The 19,477-nt window shown below is 39.8% G+C and overlaps 2 protein-coding genes across 11 annotated transcripts in view; both read right to left on the reverse strand.

Moving 5' to 3' along the window:
* sxc (O-linked N-acetylglucosamine (GlcNAc) transferase sxc) overlaps positions 1–19,477 on the reverse strand; it is a 247,116-nt gene that overhangs the window by 146,732 nt on the left and 80,907 nt on the right. The window lies entirely within an intron of this gene.
* On the reverse strand, positions 25–16,588 carry LOC139354503 (serine/arginine repetitive matrix protein 5-like). Its single transcript, XM_070998736.1, has 2 exons — positions 7,301–16,588; positions 25–2,676 (listed from the first exon to the last, which is right to left on the reverse strand). The coding sequence occupies exons 1-2, from the start codon at positions 8,540–8,542 to the stop codon at positions 2,605–2,607; spliced, it is 1,314 nt and encodes a 437-aa protein (XP_070854837.1). The 5' UTR covers positions 8,543–16,588; the 3' UTR covers positions 25–2,604.

Genomic DNA, 19,477 nt, shown 5'->3' on the forward strand with positions numbered 1-19,477 from the left:
TCTAGTAAATAAAATTTCATGGGTGTATCTGAAATGTTGGGGAGCTTAAGTATTGCATATTGTGTTATTTTAGTGGTACCTCCAACTGAGCTGACGAAAAGATGTTTCTCATTTTGTTTTGGTTATTGTACTAATTGGTTTTGAATATAATTTTGATTTGAGCCCGTGTCTATTTAACATATTTTTTCCGTTCCCCGTAGTTACTTTAAAGTAATGTAATGAGGAATGATTTACTCTAAAAAATGAAGCTCTGACATATCTATGTATTCCTGTTGCTCACGCCACTGCACTGGCCTGGTTTGAAAGGGTTGGTTATAAGATCTGAATTGGTTAGTCTGAGTAGCTGGGGTTGTTCCGATGGTTTGGGTTATGATAGAGTTGTGGATGGAAGTTTTGTTTGACGGGTACCGTCCTATTTGGCTCTTGGAGTCTGGGTGGTAGCATAGGTGCCCTCCCTAAGTATCGATTTTTGGTGTCTGACTATTTCTTGTATTTTGGTTCTCAAGTAGAGTGTACAGATGTAGGGCATGTCCTAAATCATGCGGCTCTTTAATGGCCAGTAATTGTGCCAAGTTTCCGTTAAGGCCTCTGACGAAGGTGTCCAAGGCTTTTTCTCTGTACATGGCTGTCAGAGACTGCACAGTTTCTTGTGAGCCATCTAAGCTTCCAATTTGGTTTAGAATTAGTGACAACTGTTGGTACACTGCCTGATAATAATCAACTATACTATCGCTACCTTGATTAAGAGCATAGAGCTGATATTCCAAAGTTTTTAGGTCACGTTTGCGCTGCTAGGCATTTTGAAATTGCTGTCCAATCTAAGGGGGTATTATACGATTCTAACACTGCGTCCGGATAGCTAAAAGAATTCCATAATTTTTTGGGGAGCCAATTCTAAGTTCGTAAATTTGTAACACCATTTCGACACTTTTCTTCCATGACGAATATTCACTTTTGTTTCCTGAAAAATCTCTAAGTGTCCGCACGATGTCTGGTAATTTATCTAAGTCACTAAGATTGTGCGCTAATACTCTTTTAATTGTTTGGTCTGTATACTTAGAAAAATCTTTATTGGGATTAAGTATTTCTTTTACTAGGCTACTAGGGTTTGCTTCTAGTACTGTTTTTATTTTTTCCTCGATGTCCCTCTCGGTCATGATTCGCGTGTTTGTTTGTACGTTACTAACTGACGAAGGTGTGGCAAGACTCGCGAGTCTGTCTGCTAAATCTTGTTCGGCCATTTGGGATATATGTGCAATGAAGTTAAATTAAATTTTTAATTTTAATTTTAATTATTCAGAATTCTGAATTTTGTTGCCTTAAATAATTATAGTGCGGGTCTTTGCTTATGCAGTGGATTTTTTTTGTCGTGTGTGGATTTTTCTTAAAACTATAGCATGTGTTTTATACTTTCTATTTTTGAAATATTTTTTTTTTTATAAAAATTTGGTGTTTTTGATGAGTTCCTTAAAACTATTCTTACATTAATAGCATTTCTCGGCGTTCTCTCGTGTTGGCAGGCTCGACAGATTCCTGTTTATCCCACGCTGCAGCGATCTCTCTTGAGTACGGATTTACAAGGGGCCTCCTCTGCACTTTTTACACGTTCCCTCCGAACGGATACTAGAGGGATAACGGCGATTAATTTTTTTGGCCTGATTTGTCCGCTGGATACAAGTCCTGTTCTTAGGAGTGACAATATTGTGTGGCACTTTTGCACTTCCGGGTCTCGGGTTTTTCTTCTCACTTCTCACGGATTAGGCGGAGGTTTGAACGAAACGTCGAATGTTTCGAACTGCACGAAACGCGGTACTTGTTATCCTTCGCGGCTTTTAATCAGGGCCTATTCGGGCGTCAGTTAAAAGCTTGATTATTATTTTGATATAAAAAAATATCAAACTTCTCTTTATTGAGTTGGATTAAGAACTGATTTTACTTAAGCTAAACAATTATTCATTATAACTACGCGTCGATCCATCGCTGCCACCGTTTCTGCCGTTGCTGCTGCTTCTGCCAACGTTCTTTATTGCCATTGGCTGCTGCTCTTCATCGCTGTCGCTGGTGACCAAATTTAGTTGTCATTGGCCAATGCATTTAAGTTATTGCTATTGTTGTATGCACGTGGCTGAGTTCGATCAACTTTGAAAATTGGCTATTCTGCATTCCCACGATCGCTAATCAAAAGGTGCAGGCCTAGCGCAAGTGGCTTGGCTCATGTGGACTTTATTGGAGGCATTGGCTGTGCAATCAATGCTTACTTCTACTTCTGTCAACTTTGGCTAATCTGCATTCCCACGATCGCTAATCAAAAGGTGCAAGCTCAGCGCACGTGGCTTAGCTCTTGTGAAGTTTATTGGGGGCATTGATTGTGCAATCGATGCTTACTTCTAATCGGTCTGGGTCTTTATATTATTTTGGGTGTTAACTTATATATATTTATATATTATATATTTTGAAAACTACGTTGATAGATAGAAATAAATAAATTAATAATACCATAAAAATACATATATACATTATGCTATACACAATTAATTATTCTTTCTAACCTATTACAATTTTTACAATTTATATATTTAATTATATTACCTACTCAAGATATACTTAAAAAAATTCCATCGTGGTAGCTATATGGTGTCTCATAAGTAATGGCAAGAGCTTGTGGAATTCGAGAATCTGAAAATATCCAATCAATTTGTGTTATTTGTTTTGTTGTGGGAGAATGATTGATTGAAAAGAGGTAATAGGCATTCAAGTGTTCCTCCAGAATATCAGTCCCTGTGGATCTGCAAATATTAAAATCTCCTAACATTACTACTTTAGTACTATCCATTCTACGCACTTTTTCCACATCAGCTTTAATTTCATTTCGAAATCTTGCAATAGGAAATCCGGGACTCCTATAAAGAATTATAAATGACGTGTAAGATATTTAAATGCAATCGATTGATACGTTGCCCTTGTGTTTGTGGACTTCTTTGTCTCAAACTGAAATAATACATTTTGCGAAATGTTTTGCTAAGCATAAATAAGTATTCCGTTCTTCCCAATACCATTCAAACAATTGCAATCTATTCTTCTTATAATGTCGAAAGCCCTTAAAGTGTACTCTTCTTGTGGAAGAGTCCAGGTTTGAACAAAACATAAAAAGTTGGCAGAACAAATAATGCTGTCGTTAGCAACATCTTCGCGATGACCGCGAAGAGATTCTACGTTGTGGTAATATAAAGAGATATCCAAATTTTCATTGACCAAAAATTCATAATGCGTAGTCAAATCCTTTTCCCCTCTTAAACGTTCAAGTTCTACTTGGACATTTGTAGCTCCAAATCTAGTTGGAGGGACAAAGTCTCCTGAAAGGAAAAGACCCGATGCTCTGCTGCAACCTACGTACAACGAAGCTCGCTTAATGCCTCTTTTAAAATGCACTGCGACTTTGCTGTAGGTTGCTTCTTGGTTCTTATGGATGGTAATAGCCTCAGCAGGAACAACTGGAAATTGTTTTCGATCAATAGAAGAATGTCCCGAATTTCCGCATTGGAATACTCGGGCTGTTTTATAAATTGGAGTCCAGTCTGGGTGATCATTTCCTCGAACTTTTGGCCTAGCTATAGTACCGACAGTGGCATCTGTAAACTTAATCCACAGTCCAGTAACTAATAATGAGCCGTTAACCATACAGTTGTCAATTCGCATTAATTGACCAGTTGCCCCATTTACAAGTCCATCATTTGTGTATAGGACCGACAGTGGCATCTGTAAACTTAATCCACAGTCCAGTAACTAATAATGAGCCGTTAACCATACAGTTGTCAATTCGCATTAATTGACCAGTTGCCCCATTTACAAGTCCATCATTTGTGTATAGTACCGACAGTGGCATCTGTAAACTTAATCCACAGTCCAGTAACTAATAATGAGCCGTTAACCATACAGTTGTCAATTCGCATTAATTGACCAGTTGCCCCATTTACAAGTCCATCATTTGTGTCAATATTGACGGTAACCATATATTTTGCAGTAGTCTTCAGGTGTAAAATATATGGGCATGCCTAAGAGTTGATTCTCGACTTCTTTCAGACATATTAGCTGACTTAATTGTATCTACTGCAGTCTACACAAAATCTTCAGTTCTAATTTGGGCAAGTTTTAGGGAGTTGTAATGGTTTACATCAGCATTAGAACAGAATAAGTGAATTGCATCGTCAGGAACATCGGTTACTGGAAGAACTCTTGTCCTGAAAAGCTCAATATCTGCATTTGTCATGTTGGCTTCAGACATATTATTCAAAGCTAAAGCAAAAGCGTGGTCGTCACGTTGCCGCATTATTTCCGTTAGCGCGAAAAACTTAAAGTTATTCCAAGGGTTAGCTCCTGCCAGAATATTATAGGGATTAGAGGTATTTTCTGGGAATATCCAACGATCTCCAACTGGGCTAAGCTGCTTCAGATCTCCAAACACTATTATAGACTTGCCCCCAAAACTTACATCTTGACTTCTAAAAATTTTACAAAGTCAAGTCAAAGTCAAAGCATTTTTGATCCGACCATCGAGATCTCATCTATAATAATTAATTGGATATCAATCAACTTGCAATGCATTGTCCCCCAATCCCAAAAGCTGCTTTTCCAGTAGGAGCACAAAGTAAAACCCTTGCGGAATCTGTTGCCCCAGGAAGTATATTTGCTCGCCAAGTTATAGACTAAAATATTGTAGAAATCAATCTGCTTTTTCCCACTCCGGCCCCTCCACCAACATATTCATAAAATGTTTTTTTGGCTGCAACATTATACATTACGTGGACGTAATACTGGCGTTGCTTAAAGTTGAGAGACCGGGTACGCGAGCAAAGGTTATCATCAGATACCATCGGAGGAAGTCTTATAAGAGGAAGTTCGCCATTTGAATCATTTTCATCTTGGAGTACATTTACGTTTGGGCCGACGTCGGGTACTGCCAAAGCTCTGAACTCTTCTTCAAGGTATTGAGATGCTGGCCCTTCGGGAAAAGGGCCGTTTTCTTCTCTATCTACATTTTGCAGATCTTGAAGAACTCTTTCTAAATCCATGTCGTTAAACACATCATACTGCGCTTTATTGCGTTTAATAATTTCAAAATTATTTCTAAATGCGCTTTCATTGTCGTTTGAAATGAGTTCTGTCTCTTCACCTCTCCATGGGAAAAAGAGCATTACGTGCTCTCTAAAATAATCTGATGGAGAAGAGCTTGAACTGAAGCGAATCCACCTAAGAATTAATGCATGACTACGTCATTTTACCCTACCAGTCCCATCCAGCAATTGGTAACTTTGTGCAGCAACGTTATTTTCTTCATCTGCATCAAAGTCGATTGGTTCGTCATATTCTTCGTTTGACTGTTCTGACCGTGCATTTAGCTTGGAGAATTTGAACTAAGCCGAAATTCCGCAAGTCATAACGATTCTAGTTGTTCATGTCTTTGCACGTATCGATCAAGTAAATTTCGCTCAAAAATATCTGTTGAGTATGCGGGAAGCTGTTCTAATTCTCTGTTAGATCGGACTATCCGGACCCTTTTATCTGGATGGCAAGTGTTAATAAAAACATTCCCTTCACTAGCCTCAGACAAGTACAAACCTAAAATGTTGTATGCAGCTTCTTGGGCAGATATTTCTGTAGCGTTAATAAACTTGCTCCCTAAATGCTGAAATTTTCTTTTGACGGAAACACTTCCATGGCTTATTTCTGTCATTGCTTCTCGAAGCAGTTGCGACACGCCACGGTTGGATTTATTTATGTAGTTAATTATATAACTACAACAGGCGTAAGCAAAATTATTAAACATGGCCGATTCTTCTTCGGAAACTGACTTTAGGAGCTCTTTAACTTTTTTAAATATTTCTTTATATTCTTCAACGTTGGATTCGTTTTCTTCAAATGGATACAAAACCAGAGTTTCAGGCATTGGTGGGTATGGCATATTAAAACGGCAGAATTGTTGTCCTCGCAGTTCCCTTAAACATGAAGCGCTGTGCTTATGGCGCTGGTAGTAATGAAACGATCAATAAAGCGGGTGACCTCTTCGGCGTTATCGGGTCCTTCTAGCTTTGGGGCACCAGAAAACCAATACATGCCATGAGAGTGCGGCGATCCTCTGTGCTGGAACTCGATCCTCCAATAATAATGGACGAGTCTTAACCCACCAAATATCTCGAAGCTTTTAAATAATTTCATTAATTGCCGGAACCTGTAGTCGAAGTACAGGGAGCACGTTACTGGGTCCGATCGAATTAATCTAGCTTTTTCTACTGCCTCTTCCTCAGTAATGTCTCTGCTATCCAATAAAAGAGATAGAATAACTAAGAGTTCGTTCCATTTAGATTCAGCAGCAGAGAGAGCATTTCATAAAATTTGTACATACATACATACAAAGTCCTTTGGGCACTACTGCGCAACGACGGTCGTAAAAGCGAATTTGCGATCTTGCTTTTTTTGCATAGGTCGAATTCCCCTTAAATATTTCGCCGCAAGAAATTGTTGGAAAGGAAAGTTCTTCTGCGTCGTCGTCAAGGGTTAAATTTGTTGGAATGCGGCCTTCTCCGGGAGCCATAGCAATACGCTGAAGTCCAATATCATCGTTTTCTAATAGGGTTTCATGACCTCCGGGATTTAAATCACCTTCTTGCGCGTCATTTGATTGAGAATGAGAATGTTGACGAAGAAGCTCTTCTACGACTTCTCGGTCAGATTCATCTGCGATGAAAGGTATCTCTTCTTCGGCTCCCATTTGATTGAGCCAATCACCGTCAAAGGAAATGTTGTGCTTTCTGTAGAGCTCAGTGTTAACCAAGTATCGCACAGCTTGAATAACCCGAGCGGGTCGAATAGTTTCCGTCATGAAATTATGGGAATATTCTAACCTTCTTTTTAAATGAACCTGGATTACATGGGTCGAATCAAAGGTGCGTGGGAGTACGCTTACAGTATCAGGTACTGAAATTGGAACATTGACTACAGCGCTTCTTATTCCGCATTGCCTTTCATATCCAAGGGATATAATGCGCATGAAGGGAATTCGAGGAGAAATAAGGCGCTCCTCAAGACATGTCAAGTTTTTAAGGCATTCAGGTATCTCTGGAAAGTCGAAGCCATTAGAGAGACAAAGGGATGGTATCCTACCTTTGGAAACGCCTTGACGACATGTACTGCAAAATTGATATTTGCCGGACGGACTCGGAAACTTTCTGCTTAAATAAAAGGCATTGTCTAGACTAAAATTGGGGTATTTAGAAGAAATAGTACGTATGTTCAAACCACTTACCTGAGATGGAAACCACGTTCCTCCGCAGCACGTACAAAACTTAGTTGGTCCGTCCTTAATGTTACGAAGATATTGTTCCCTTGCAGTAGCTCGACTCCTCCGTCGCTGGCGTTCCCGTTGATCCTCTCGTTCATCCTCTGAAAGTTGTGCTCTTGCAGCAATATTGCGCTGTGACTGTCTGGAAGATTCCGCCTGTCGATTTTGTGAACTCGACCTGTATGTGAGAAGTCGCTCGTCAGCCATTTCCTGAATTTGTTGCTCCCGAAATCTTTGCTGAAGTCTTGTGTTCCGATGATGCACTGTGTTGGTCCTTTTGCTCCTGTGTCCAGTGATATGGTTGTTCCTGGTGATCCTATGAGCTGCTGCGTCCCGTAAACGCTCGAGTCCTCTATTTTCCTCACTCGATCTCCAGGTAGCATGATCAGCAGTGTTTCGCGACTGCTCTCGTCGTCGGTCCTCGGAATCCGACCTGACTATTGCGTGCGCTACAGCGTCCCGTGCGCGCTCTGATTCTCGATTTTCCTCGATCGATCTCCACGTAACATGGTCAGTAGTATTTTGCACCTGCTGTCGTCGTCGCTCTTCGGAATTCGACCTGCCGCTTGCGTGCGCTGCAGCGTCCCGTGTGCGCTCGCGTCCTCGATTTTCCTCGATCGATCTCCAGGTAGCATGGTCAGCAGTGATTCGCGACTGCTCTCGTCGTCGCTCCTCGGAATCCGACCTGACCATTGCGCGCGCTACAGCGTCCCGTGCGCGCTCGGGTCCTCGATTTTCCCCAATCGATCTCCAGGTAGCATGATCAGAAGTGTTTCGCGACTGCTCTCGTCGTCGCTCCTCGGAATCCGACCTGACCATTGCGCGCGCTGCAGCGTCCCGTGCGCGCTCGGGTCCTCGATTTTCCCCAATCGATCTCCAGGTAACATGATCAGCAGTGTTTCGCGACTGCTCTCGTCGTCGCTCCTCGGAATCCGACCTGACCATTGCGCGCGCTGCAGCGTCCCGTGTGCGCTCGAGTCCTCGATTTTCCCCGATCGATCTCCAGGTAGCATGGTCAGCAGTATTTTGCACCTGCTTTCGTCGTCGCTCTTCGGAATTCGACCTCGCGCTTGCGAGCGCTGCAGCGTCCCGTAAGCGCTCGAGTCCTCGATTTTTCTCGATCGATCTCCAGGTAGTAAAATCAACAGTGTTTCGCGACTGCTCTCGTCGTCGCTCCTCGGAATCCGTCCTGACGATTGCGCGCATTGCAGCGTCCCGTGCGCTTTCGGGTCCTCGATTTTATCCTTGTCATCAGTGTTTCGCGACTGCTCTCGTCGTCGCTCGTCGGAAGCTGACCTGAATATTGCGCGCGCTGCAGCATCCCGTCCGCGCTCGGGTCCTCTATTTTCCTCGATCGATCTCCAGGTAGCATGATCAGCAGTATTTCGCAACTGCTCTCGTCGTCGCTCTTCGGAATCCGACCTGGCGCTTGCGTGCGCTGCAGTGTCCCGTTCGCGCTCGGGTCCTCGATTTTGCTCGATCGATCTCCATGTAGCATGGTCAGCAGTATTTTGCACCTGCTGTCATTGTCGCTCTTCCGAATTCGACCTGGCGCTTGCGTGCGCTTTAGCGTCCTTAGCGCGCTCTGGTTCTCGATTTTCCTCAATCGCTCTACAGGTAGCGCGATTGTCAGTGTTCCTCAATCGATCCAGCGATCGATTTTGTTCACTTCTTGTTCTCTGAGAGCGAGCAGCAAAATTTCGCAAGCGAGCTTCTTCTGCTACCTCCAAATTACTTGTACGGGCCAAGGCAATGTGCTGCGCATTACGGGTCCTTATCTGTGACGCATTTTGAGCATATTGGGATCGGCTTCGTCTAAGCGCAGCTTGGCGGCGCTGCTCTTGAGATAAAGAAGTTATGCGCCGCATTCTCTTTATTTTGCTGTTAAAAAATAATTGTATAAAAGTTAGAGGGTTATAATTTGTCAGAGATTTTCAAAATCTCTTTGTTCGGGGTTCTGGTAAATATTTATTGATGTTCATTGATGTTCCATTTAATTTCACCAGAAGAGACTTATGTGTTACGAATTTACGAATCCTGTTTTACTTTATAGAAATACTTACCAAAGGTAAAAAGTATAATAATACTTTATAATTTTGTTACACACTTTTTTCACTTTTCACCTTATACCTTTTGGTGGATTTTTAATCACTTTTCACCTTATACTTTTTTATGGGCTTATATTCACATTTCACCTAGTACTTTTTGGTGGATTTTCAATCACTTTTCACCTAATACTTTCGGTGTGCTTATATTAATTGAATATAAAACATACACACAACAATGTATACGTTGTCACTCGGCAACTGGTTTTCACAGACTAATCCGGGGATTAGGATTACGAGTCAATATATAGGTTTGAATCATACTTGCTATTAACCTCCATATAACCCTTTCGATGGCGTCAATGCCTGATTTCGTAGGTAAATTAGGTAAACCAAGTTGATTACTTAATTTAAGGATTGCGTAATAACTGCATTATTACCTGTTATCTAGCTTCGTGGCAACCTTGTTAAGGTTATTTTTGTAATCTAAAATAAGAAAAACGGGTATACCTAGGTATCCTACCTTATAACTTGGACACCTGTATCCATGTTATTCGTGTCCTAACACCACCCCATTCAGCAAAATATTATAGTCGTCAGATTTTTGTGTAAAATTAATTTCATAATTCTGACAAGTTAAAATATTCTATACCCAGAGTAAAAGAAAATACGATCAAAATCAACATAGCAAAATTAAAAATAAAATTATTTCATTGTTTCTCTGACCGTTTCTTTGACAGCTATATGTTAGAGTCTTCCGATTTTTATTAAATTTAAATATAATTTAAAATACAAAAAATGTTATTTCCATAGCATAATATATTAATATGTCAAGAAACACCGAAGCTATAATTTGTTTCATTTTATTTTTAAATTTTAAATTTTAAATTCAGAACTAATTAAAAAATGTTATTTCCAAGCGTAGGAGGTTATATGATTAAAAAAAAACACATAAGATATAATACAAATTGTTTTTCGATTATTCCTATGGGAGCTATAAGATATAGTTGTCCGATCCGACTGGTTCCGACTTATATACTACCTGCAAAAGAAAGAAGACTTTTGCGAAAGTTTCATACCGACAGCTTTAAAACTTAAAGACTAGTTTGCATAGAAACAGACAGACGGACATTGCTCGATCTAGTGATGCTGATCAAGAAACGTCTCCTTCACTGCGTTGCAAACTTCTGACTGTGTTATGGTTGTATATGGGCGTTAGAGTGGTCGTAGCACCCTCCTGAAGCAAACTTGCGCAGCGCAGGAAGCTCAAAAATTTGCATGCCAAGCCCCAACTTTCTAGCCCTTATAGTTTCCGAGATCTCAGCGTTCATACGGACAGACGGACATTGCTAGGTCGACTTGGCTAGTGATCTTGATCAAGAATATATATCCTTTATGGGGTCGGAATCGCATTACGTTCTTTCCTACGAATCTTGTATACCCAATAATACCCAAAAACCGATGTTCGCAAGCATTTTAATTTAATAATTGGACTTATCTTAAATATTTATGCTGAGACGAACTCTCAATGCAAGACGGCATTACTAAAAAAATAATTCATTTATTTAACCATTGCCGATGTCTTTGGAAGTTGACGTGTCGTCAATGTTTTTACAGTAATAAGTAAGATATTTTTAAATAAAAATGAGGTGGTTTGCCAGTAACATATATGCAAACCTCTTCAATCTATAAGTGTTGTACCAGTGCCAGGGCAAAGAGTTATGGAAAACCAATACAGGTAATTATATACAATAATTAATAAGATCTTTCTTCTGTACCTTGTGACATATCGTGCCGAGTATTTGTTAGGGTATGGTAACGAACTTTTTTTTCAAGAATTCTAATTGTTTTTGTGAAAAGAAGCAAATAATGTTACGGTACAACATCACACCCTCTAGTATTTTACGGCCCTGTTCCAGTTTCCACTTCCGAAAGATTCACACGAATTCGAATTTCCCAGACCTGTTCCAAGAGTCATTTCCGAAAGAACTGCGCGGATTCGAATTTCCCTCTGTTGGTATTCTGTAAGCTTGCGAAAAATTATCACAGAAACTTTCTCGCCAAGAATTTGGCTGGCGGATTTAAATTAGACAGCATGAACATTACTTGATTTAAAATACTTCGCGATTGCTTTATATGCAAAAAGATAAAAGATATTTTTTTTAATATTCGTTCATAATCTCATCATCACAATTTAAATTAATTGCATGTTTGATTTAATTATTATTCATAAATTTTTGTTTACACATCAAAACCCCGTATATTCTAACCTATGCAATTTTTGCAAATCCGCCGCACCTGTTAGGGTTAGGGTTCCCATGGTGCACAAAAAAAGAGAATTTTGTTGATATGAGATCTGAAAATTCTATATTTTGTTCGTGCTTTGGTAAGAAAGATTATTGATCCGAGATATTCAAAAAAATTTATTTGCTTAAAATACCTCTTAATTTAATGCTTTAATTCTGCAAAGTTATTTTTATTGACTATATTTTTTGGCGTCCTCGGCAACTCTTTTTCTTTAGAATTTTAAGGCACAAGAGTGAAAATTATACACTGCGATAAAGGCTGTCTTATTTTTACAAATATATTGCAATTTGTGTTTATCCCAACTATTGTTCATTGGATTTTATGCATTAGATGTATACACAACTAATTCGCATAGCTAAAAACCAGCATCGGGACAAAGTCGACCCTTTGACTGAAAAACGCATGCAAACTTTAGTCTTTTGTGATGAGACTGTTGCTGCAGTTAGCCTTTTTTATTTGACACCAAAAGGGAATTATCCTAAAAAAAAAATTAATTATTAAAGCGTATTTATTTAGTAGTTCGTTTAATACATTTTCATCACAAAAGTTGATTTCAGAACTTGAAGCGACGATCGTCACTAGATTTTTTCCTCGTTAAGAGTTGTTTTGTTTGTTCTTCTACCCCAAGGGAAATATTTCAGAGTTTTTAAATAAATTAAAAAAAACCGGGTGACTATATCATATAGCTGCCATAGCAACGATCAGACAATTAATGGGAAAATAATTATAGCTTTGATATTTTAAATATATTCTCTTCTACTGCTTTACTATAAAGCATCGTATCGTATCATCGTATCATTTTAAAAATTTGAAGTAAAACTTGATAAAAATTTGACTACCATACCATATAACTGCCATCAGGAGGTTCGCACAAATAATGTCAAAATAATTCACAAATCGTTATTTTTTGTTTCCGTCAAATCGTATACTTTAGTACATTGAAACGTAAAATAATTTTAATATTTCTGTGATTACTTTTTACTTATATATAAACTGTATATAAACTGCAAGGGAACTTTTCGAGTAAAGGGTATACAGCAAATGTAAAATTTTTTTTGTTTCTAATATTTTAAAAAAGGTAAAAAAAATATATATTTAAAAAAATATTTGTTCAATTAGTAGCTTTTAAGATGCCAAATATCTAAAAAAAATTTAACAAAATCAGTTCATACATTTTCAATTGTCGTGACATCCGGTTTCCATGTCGTGGTGCTAAGAAAACTGCGGTTGAAATGGGTTGAGTCAGGCCAACCGAGCTAAAAAATCATTTCCGACTGCCATATCTCCCAAACTGATAGCTTTCAAACTGATATAGCAGCATATTCTAATCCACTGAAAATTAACAACACTGAAATAAAACAAGGAAGAACACTATAGTCGAGCACCTCGACTCAGATACCCGTTACTCAGCTAAAGGGACTAAAGGGAAATGGATATATGCAAGCAGCAAAGCGAGATTGAAATGCGCCACCTACTTCCGATCCCCATATATGGTTATGTGGGCGGTAGACAGATTTAAGCGCTATGTGCGTTTGGGTCAATCGAAGGTATTGACGAGACTAATACATTTAAGATAAAATTTTTTCTAGCATGAAAATTGTGGGCGCCACAGTTTTGGAAGTTTGTGGGCGGTATGTCGGTGTTAAAGTGGACGTGGCAAACTTTTTATTGGGTCAATCGATAGGTATTGATGAGAACAATACATTTGAGTTAAAATTTTTGTTCTTGCATCAAAACTGTAGGATTGTTATATAAGAATTTTGTAAAAGGGAAACAAAAAACAAAAAGGTAAATTAATTTCTGATTTTGAAAAATTTTTTAAAATTAATCCTTCAGAATCTTCAACCAGCCAGGCTGGAGCAAATAATAAAAGACCACACATAATGAATTCGCCTCTAGAAGCTACAAACCATCAGGCGGTAACAAATAATGCAATGATAAATGTAGGAGATTTAATAAAACAAATTGTACATTTTGAATTGAAGCCATTAAAAGAGAAGATCCTGAACTTAAGATCGCAGCTATCCCACAAAATAAAAAAGGTTGAAGATTTTCAGATAGAGATTATTGATCCCAATATTAAATGCGGCACGTTTTATGAAATCGGCAAGGGAATGTAAAGGTGAGGAAGACAAATACGTAAGTTGGAGAGAATCAGCTAAAATAGCTATGTGGCAAAATGCCAGAGGCAGTGAAAGGATTCATTCTGCCTTGTTAATATTAAGAAATAAAATAACGGGAATGGTAAATGATGCCCTAACACATAATGGTACGGTGTTAAATTTCGATGCCATAATAGCCAGACTTGACTTTGTCTTTAGTGACAAACGTCGCCTTAGTTTATTGATTCAGGGAAAATAATCCATAAAGGATTATTTTGGTATAATTTATTAATCAATAAAACTCTTATGACTTATGAATGTAATAAACCAATAATAACGCAAGTCACTATTGCCGGCTACAACCGCTGCAAATTCAACATCTATTGACATCGCTAATAACGCGGATCTTTCTTTTCGATCTAGGAAGCCTCGGTTGCCAAATATGGAAATTGTTTGTTTTCATGGATCCTACTCTAAGTGGCCGGATTTTCTTGCGGCTTTCACTACGGTCATCGGAAATGATGATGAGCTAAGCGACATTGAAAAACTACAATATTTGCGTTCGAGTTTGGGCGGCGTGGCTTTGGAAACCATACGTTCGCTCGAACCCTCGAATGCTAATTATAAAATAGCTATAGATTTGCTGGTTAATCGATTTGATAATAAAGTTTTACACTTTCAGGCACATGTTCAGGAAATATTCGGTTTAAAGGGTGTCGAGAAGGAATCTTCGAAGGGTCTTCGGGAGCTGAGCGATTGCATGAATTCGTATCTGCGAGCAATTCGAACCCTGGCCAATACGCAACAAATTTTGGATGGACTTTTAATTCACGTCGTCACGCGGAAACTGGATCAGAGGACGCGGGAAAAATAAGAAGAGGATTTGTCAATCACTGAGCTGTCTACCTGGGATGCTATGGAGTCGTTTTTGGAAAAGAAGTGCAGGATGATGGAAAACTTGGATCAAGCCTTGGTAACTCAAACACCAGGCCAGCAGGTGGGAAAAAACTTGCACAAATATAACCAAAATACACTTATTGCATCTGCTACTAACTCAAATCATTTGACATGCTTATTTTGCGATGCACGGGATCATTATTTGCCAATGTGTCCTCGATTTTTAAATTTGTGTCCGAATCTTCGATATAGAGAAGCAAAGAAGTTGCACCTTTGCCTCAACTGTTTGCGCAAGGGGCATAGTTTGCAGCAATGCAAGTCGACTCACTGCAAGTATTGTCGCATGAAGCATCATTCATTATTACACATGAACCATGACCCATCCGCAACATCAACCTCATTTTCATCTCCATCATGCGATCCATCCTCGAGCTCTCAGCCATTACCATCTACTTCATCAGCATTAGTATCATGTTCGCACACATCATCATAATCAGGAATTATTATTTAATAAGCCCTCCACACAAAACCTTAAATATTTTGCCGATCGACTACGTGTTGCTTCCAACTGCTATTATCTACTTTAGAAATAGAATTGGAGCATTTATGCATTGCCGAGCTATTTTAAATTCGGCCTCCCAGCTAAACGTCATAACCTCTCGCTTAGCTTGCCAACTAAATTTGAATCATAGAAGATCGCAAACCTCGATTTCTGGGATAGGAGAATCTTCCATGATGTGTCGATATTCTTGTGCAATCACGGGATGCAAGTTATCGTATTCTGCTTTCTTAAACTCTTCAGAATCCATGTCCACCAGGAGTCCTTTCCGTAAATCTACTGCGGCTATTACGTCTTCGTAGACGCGAGACATCGAATCGGGAACAACGTTAAGTGAGCCTTAGCGATGCTCAATCTTGAAATTATACCTTTGCCAAGCGAACGCCCATCGTGCACCGGTCACAGTATAGTTGCGTTGGGCCTTGTTTAGCTTCTTGGAGATGAAAGCAATCGGACGTTCATATCCTTCTTCGGATATTTGTACAAGCACAGCGCCCACCACCGATTTACTCGCATCGCAGTGTATTGCGCTTCGCTTAGACGTTGCTTCAGCTCCTCGATCCCTTTTATAGCTTCGTCAGTTAGACTAAACTTCCGTTTCGTGGTCATTAAATCGGTCAAAGGGGTAGCGAGTGAAGCAAAATTTGGCCAAACTTTCGATACCATCCACACAAGCCCATGACACTTCTCAAGCTTCGTAGACTTTTGGGTACCCGAAAATTTTTAGTTGCTGCCACTGTTCGGAGCAGATCGCCAGCGCCTAGTCATGCGCGCATAGGTGTACGACGGCACCTGCATCGCTCTCTGCTTATCTTTCGCCTTCTTTCTTATACCCATAAAGCTGTCGCTTATCTATTCAGCAACTACTTTGTAAGCCTGCATATGTCTATATGAAGATCTTGGAGCCAAGCTTTTTACACATTCACAGTCCGTCTGCCGCTCCGAATAAGCGCTATACATTTTAATATAACCTATTCGTGCGTTATTAATTATAAATATAAGGGTGGCATATTTGTTGTCTTCCCCACAAACATTTGGTGACCCCGACGTGATAGCAGTTTTAATCGGAGTCTGCAACTCGGTTTCGCGATTGTTTAATATAGTTTAAACAAACGCTTTGTTTCGCTGTCGTTATCGTGCATTCGGTCACAAACACACGAACATTCATATATATGTGCATATAAAAGTGCACACCCGGACGTTTGATTTTTTGTACATTTTGCGCTGTGAAAAAACACCAAAACTGTGTTGTGCAAATAATTCTTAGCAAAGTGAATCGTATTTAATCATTGTTAATAGCGCATATTACATATATATATATATATATACATACATTCGTTTGCCAGTTACATAATCCGCTGTTGCTAGGCAGGCAATTTATCGGCAAGAACAACAACAACCAAGTTAAAGGTTCCGTTGCATCTCGGCGACGCTTGTTAACCTTCACGTTTTCGCGGTAAAGGGTATACGGTGTTTTGTGTTCATTTAATTTTTTTTCCTTTCTCGTGATTGAAAAATGTCTGATACGGAAAACTCGGTTCGGGCTCAAAATGAATCCACAAGTGACGTCGACTACTACCGAGTCAAAGCCCAGTCTATTTCGCGGCAAATGAGCTCGATGAAATGCTATTTAAACGCTGATGCGGTTAATCAGTTTGACGAAGCTGATTTGCCGGCGCGAATGGAATGGATCAATTCCCTAAACCAGGCATTTGATTCTGCGCAGACATCGTTGGAAAGACTGGATTTTGCAGAGATCTCGAGCGACCATCGGATTGAATTTGATGAAGTCTTTATAGATGTGAAGGCGAAACTAAGCCGAGGCTTGGCGGCTCATCGCAAGTCACAATTGCCGGCTTCAACCGCTGCAAATTCAACTTCTATTGACATCACTAATAATGCGGATCTTTCTTTTCGATCTAGGAAGCCTCGGTTGCCAAATTTGGAAATTGCTCGTTTTCATGGATCCTACTCTGAGTGGCCGGATTTTCTTGCGACTTTCACTACGGTCATCGGAAATGATGATGAGCTAAGCAACATTGAAAAATTACAATATTTGCGTTCGAGTTTGGGAGGCGTGGCTCTGGAAACCATACGCTCGCTCGAACCCTCGAATGCTAATTTTAAAAAGGCTATGAATTTGCTGGTTAATCGATTTGATAATAAAGTTTTACACTTTCAGGCACAAGTTCAGGCAATAATCGGTTCAAAGGGTGTCGAGAAGGGATCGTCGAAGGGCCTTCGGGAGCTCAGAGATTGCATGAATTCGCATCTGCGAGCAATTCAAGCCCTGGCCACTACGCAACAAATTTTGGATGGACTTTTAATTCACATCGTCACTCGGAAACTGGATCAGAGGACGCGGGAAAAATGGAAAGAGGATTTGTCAATCACTGAGCTGTCTACCTGGGATGCTATGGAGTCGTTTTTGGAAAAGAGGTGCAGGATGATGGAAAACTTAAATCAAGCCTTGGTAACTCAAACACCAGGCCAGCAGGTGGGAAAAACTTGCACAAATATAACCAAAATACACTTATTGCTTCTGCTACTAACTCAAATCATTTGATATGTTTAATTTGCGATGCACGGGATCATTATTGGCCAAAAACGTTCTCGATTTTTAAATGTGAGTCCGAATCTTTGATATAGAGAAGCAAAGAAGTTGCACCTTTTCCTCAACTGTTTGCGCAACTGTTGCAACAATGCAAGTCGACTCACTGCAAATATTGTCGCATAAAGCTTCTTTCATTATTACACATGAACAATGACCCATCCGCAACATCCACCTCATTTTTATCTCCATCATGCGATCCATCCTCGAGCTCTCAGCCATGACCATCTACTTCATCAGCATTAGTATCATGTTCGCACACAACATCATAATCAGGAATTATTATTTAATAAGCCCTCCACACAAAACCTTAAATATTTTGCCGATCGACTACGTGTTGCTTCCAACTGCTATTATCTACTTTAGAAATAGAATTGGAGCATTTATGCATTGCCGAGCTATTTTAAATTCGGCCTCCCAGCTAAACGTCATAACCTCTCGCTTAGCTTGCCAACTAAATTTGAATCATAGAAGATCGCAAACCTCGATTTCTGGGATAGGAGAATCTTCCATGATGTGTCGATATTCTTGTGCAATCACGGGATGCAAGTTATCGTGCGGCATTCACAGCGGTTGCGACTCACAGCATTACTGATTATCAGCCCCATTTCAATATAAATGCAACATCATGAAGGATATCGCAAAGCATTTCGCTCGCTGATTATCATTTCAATCAATCACAACGAATTGATCTTTTCCTCGGGGCTGGGTTGCTTTTCGAAATAATTTCTATGGGACAAATTCATTTGGATAGGGCTTTGCCAACTCTTCAGAACCCCAAACTTGGTTGGATAGTCTCTGGAGGGTTATCAACGAACATGCCAACTCATAAATCGGTTTTACACGCCAGCATCGAGGACCCAGCTGATCATTCCGATTACACACTTGCCGCCATAGTAAAGCGATTTTGGGAAATTGAGGACTTCACTTCGTCTAAGCCATCTTTATTGCCGGAAGACTTGCGATGTGAGCAACTTTTCACTGAAAATTGCACTAGAATTGGAAACGGCCAATACTCTGTTCGTTTCTTGTCCACTTCCGGATTCAAATCTCTAGGTGATTCCTATTGCCTGGCTCGTCGTCGTTTCAAGAGTTTGGAAGCTAAGCTAGATAGAAACCCAGCCCTGAAAGCTCAGTATTAAGCATTTTTTAGGGAGTATATCGATCTAGGTCACATGTCTCTTGTAACAAAGGAACCGTCAGAAACACAATTTTTTTTTGCCCCACCATTGCGTACATAAGCAGGAGAGCACGAGTACAAAGCTTCATGTCGTTTTTGATGGATCTGCTAAAACAACTTCTGGTAGCTCTCTAAACGACTTACTTTTGGCAGGACCAACAATTCAACAAAAAATCATCAATATACTGCTTCAAAGTTGCCCTTTGTGCAGATATCTGCACCGTACCGTTCCGTGCATGTTTCGTACCCAGATGATTTTTTGCAGTGCATCGTTTAGAGAGAGAGCTCCACGGAAGAGTTGAGTGTTTTTAAGTTGAACACGGTGACTTATGGAACCAAGCCAGCTGCCTTCTTGATTATAAGGGCCATGAATCAACTCTCTTACGATGAGGAGGAATTATTTCCTATTGAAGCAATAAATGTTCGTAGAGATTTCTATG

This window comes from Drosophila suzukii, assembly GCF_043229965.1.
Source record: "Drosophila suzukii chromosome 2 unlocalized genomic scaffold, CBGP_Dsuzu_IsoJpt1.0 scf_2c, whole genome shotgun sequence".
Classification (NCBI taxonomy): Eukaryota; Metazoa; Arthropoda; class Insecta; order Diptera; family Drosophilidae; genus Drosophila; species Drosophila suzukii.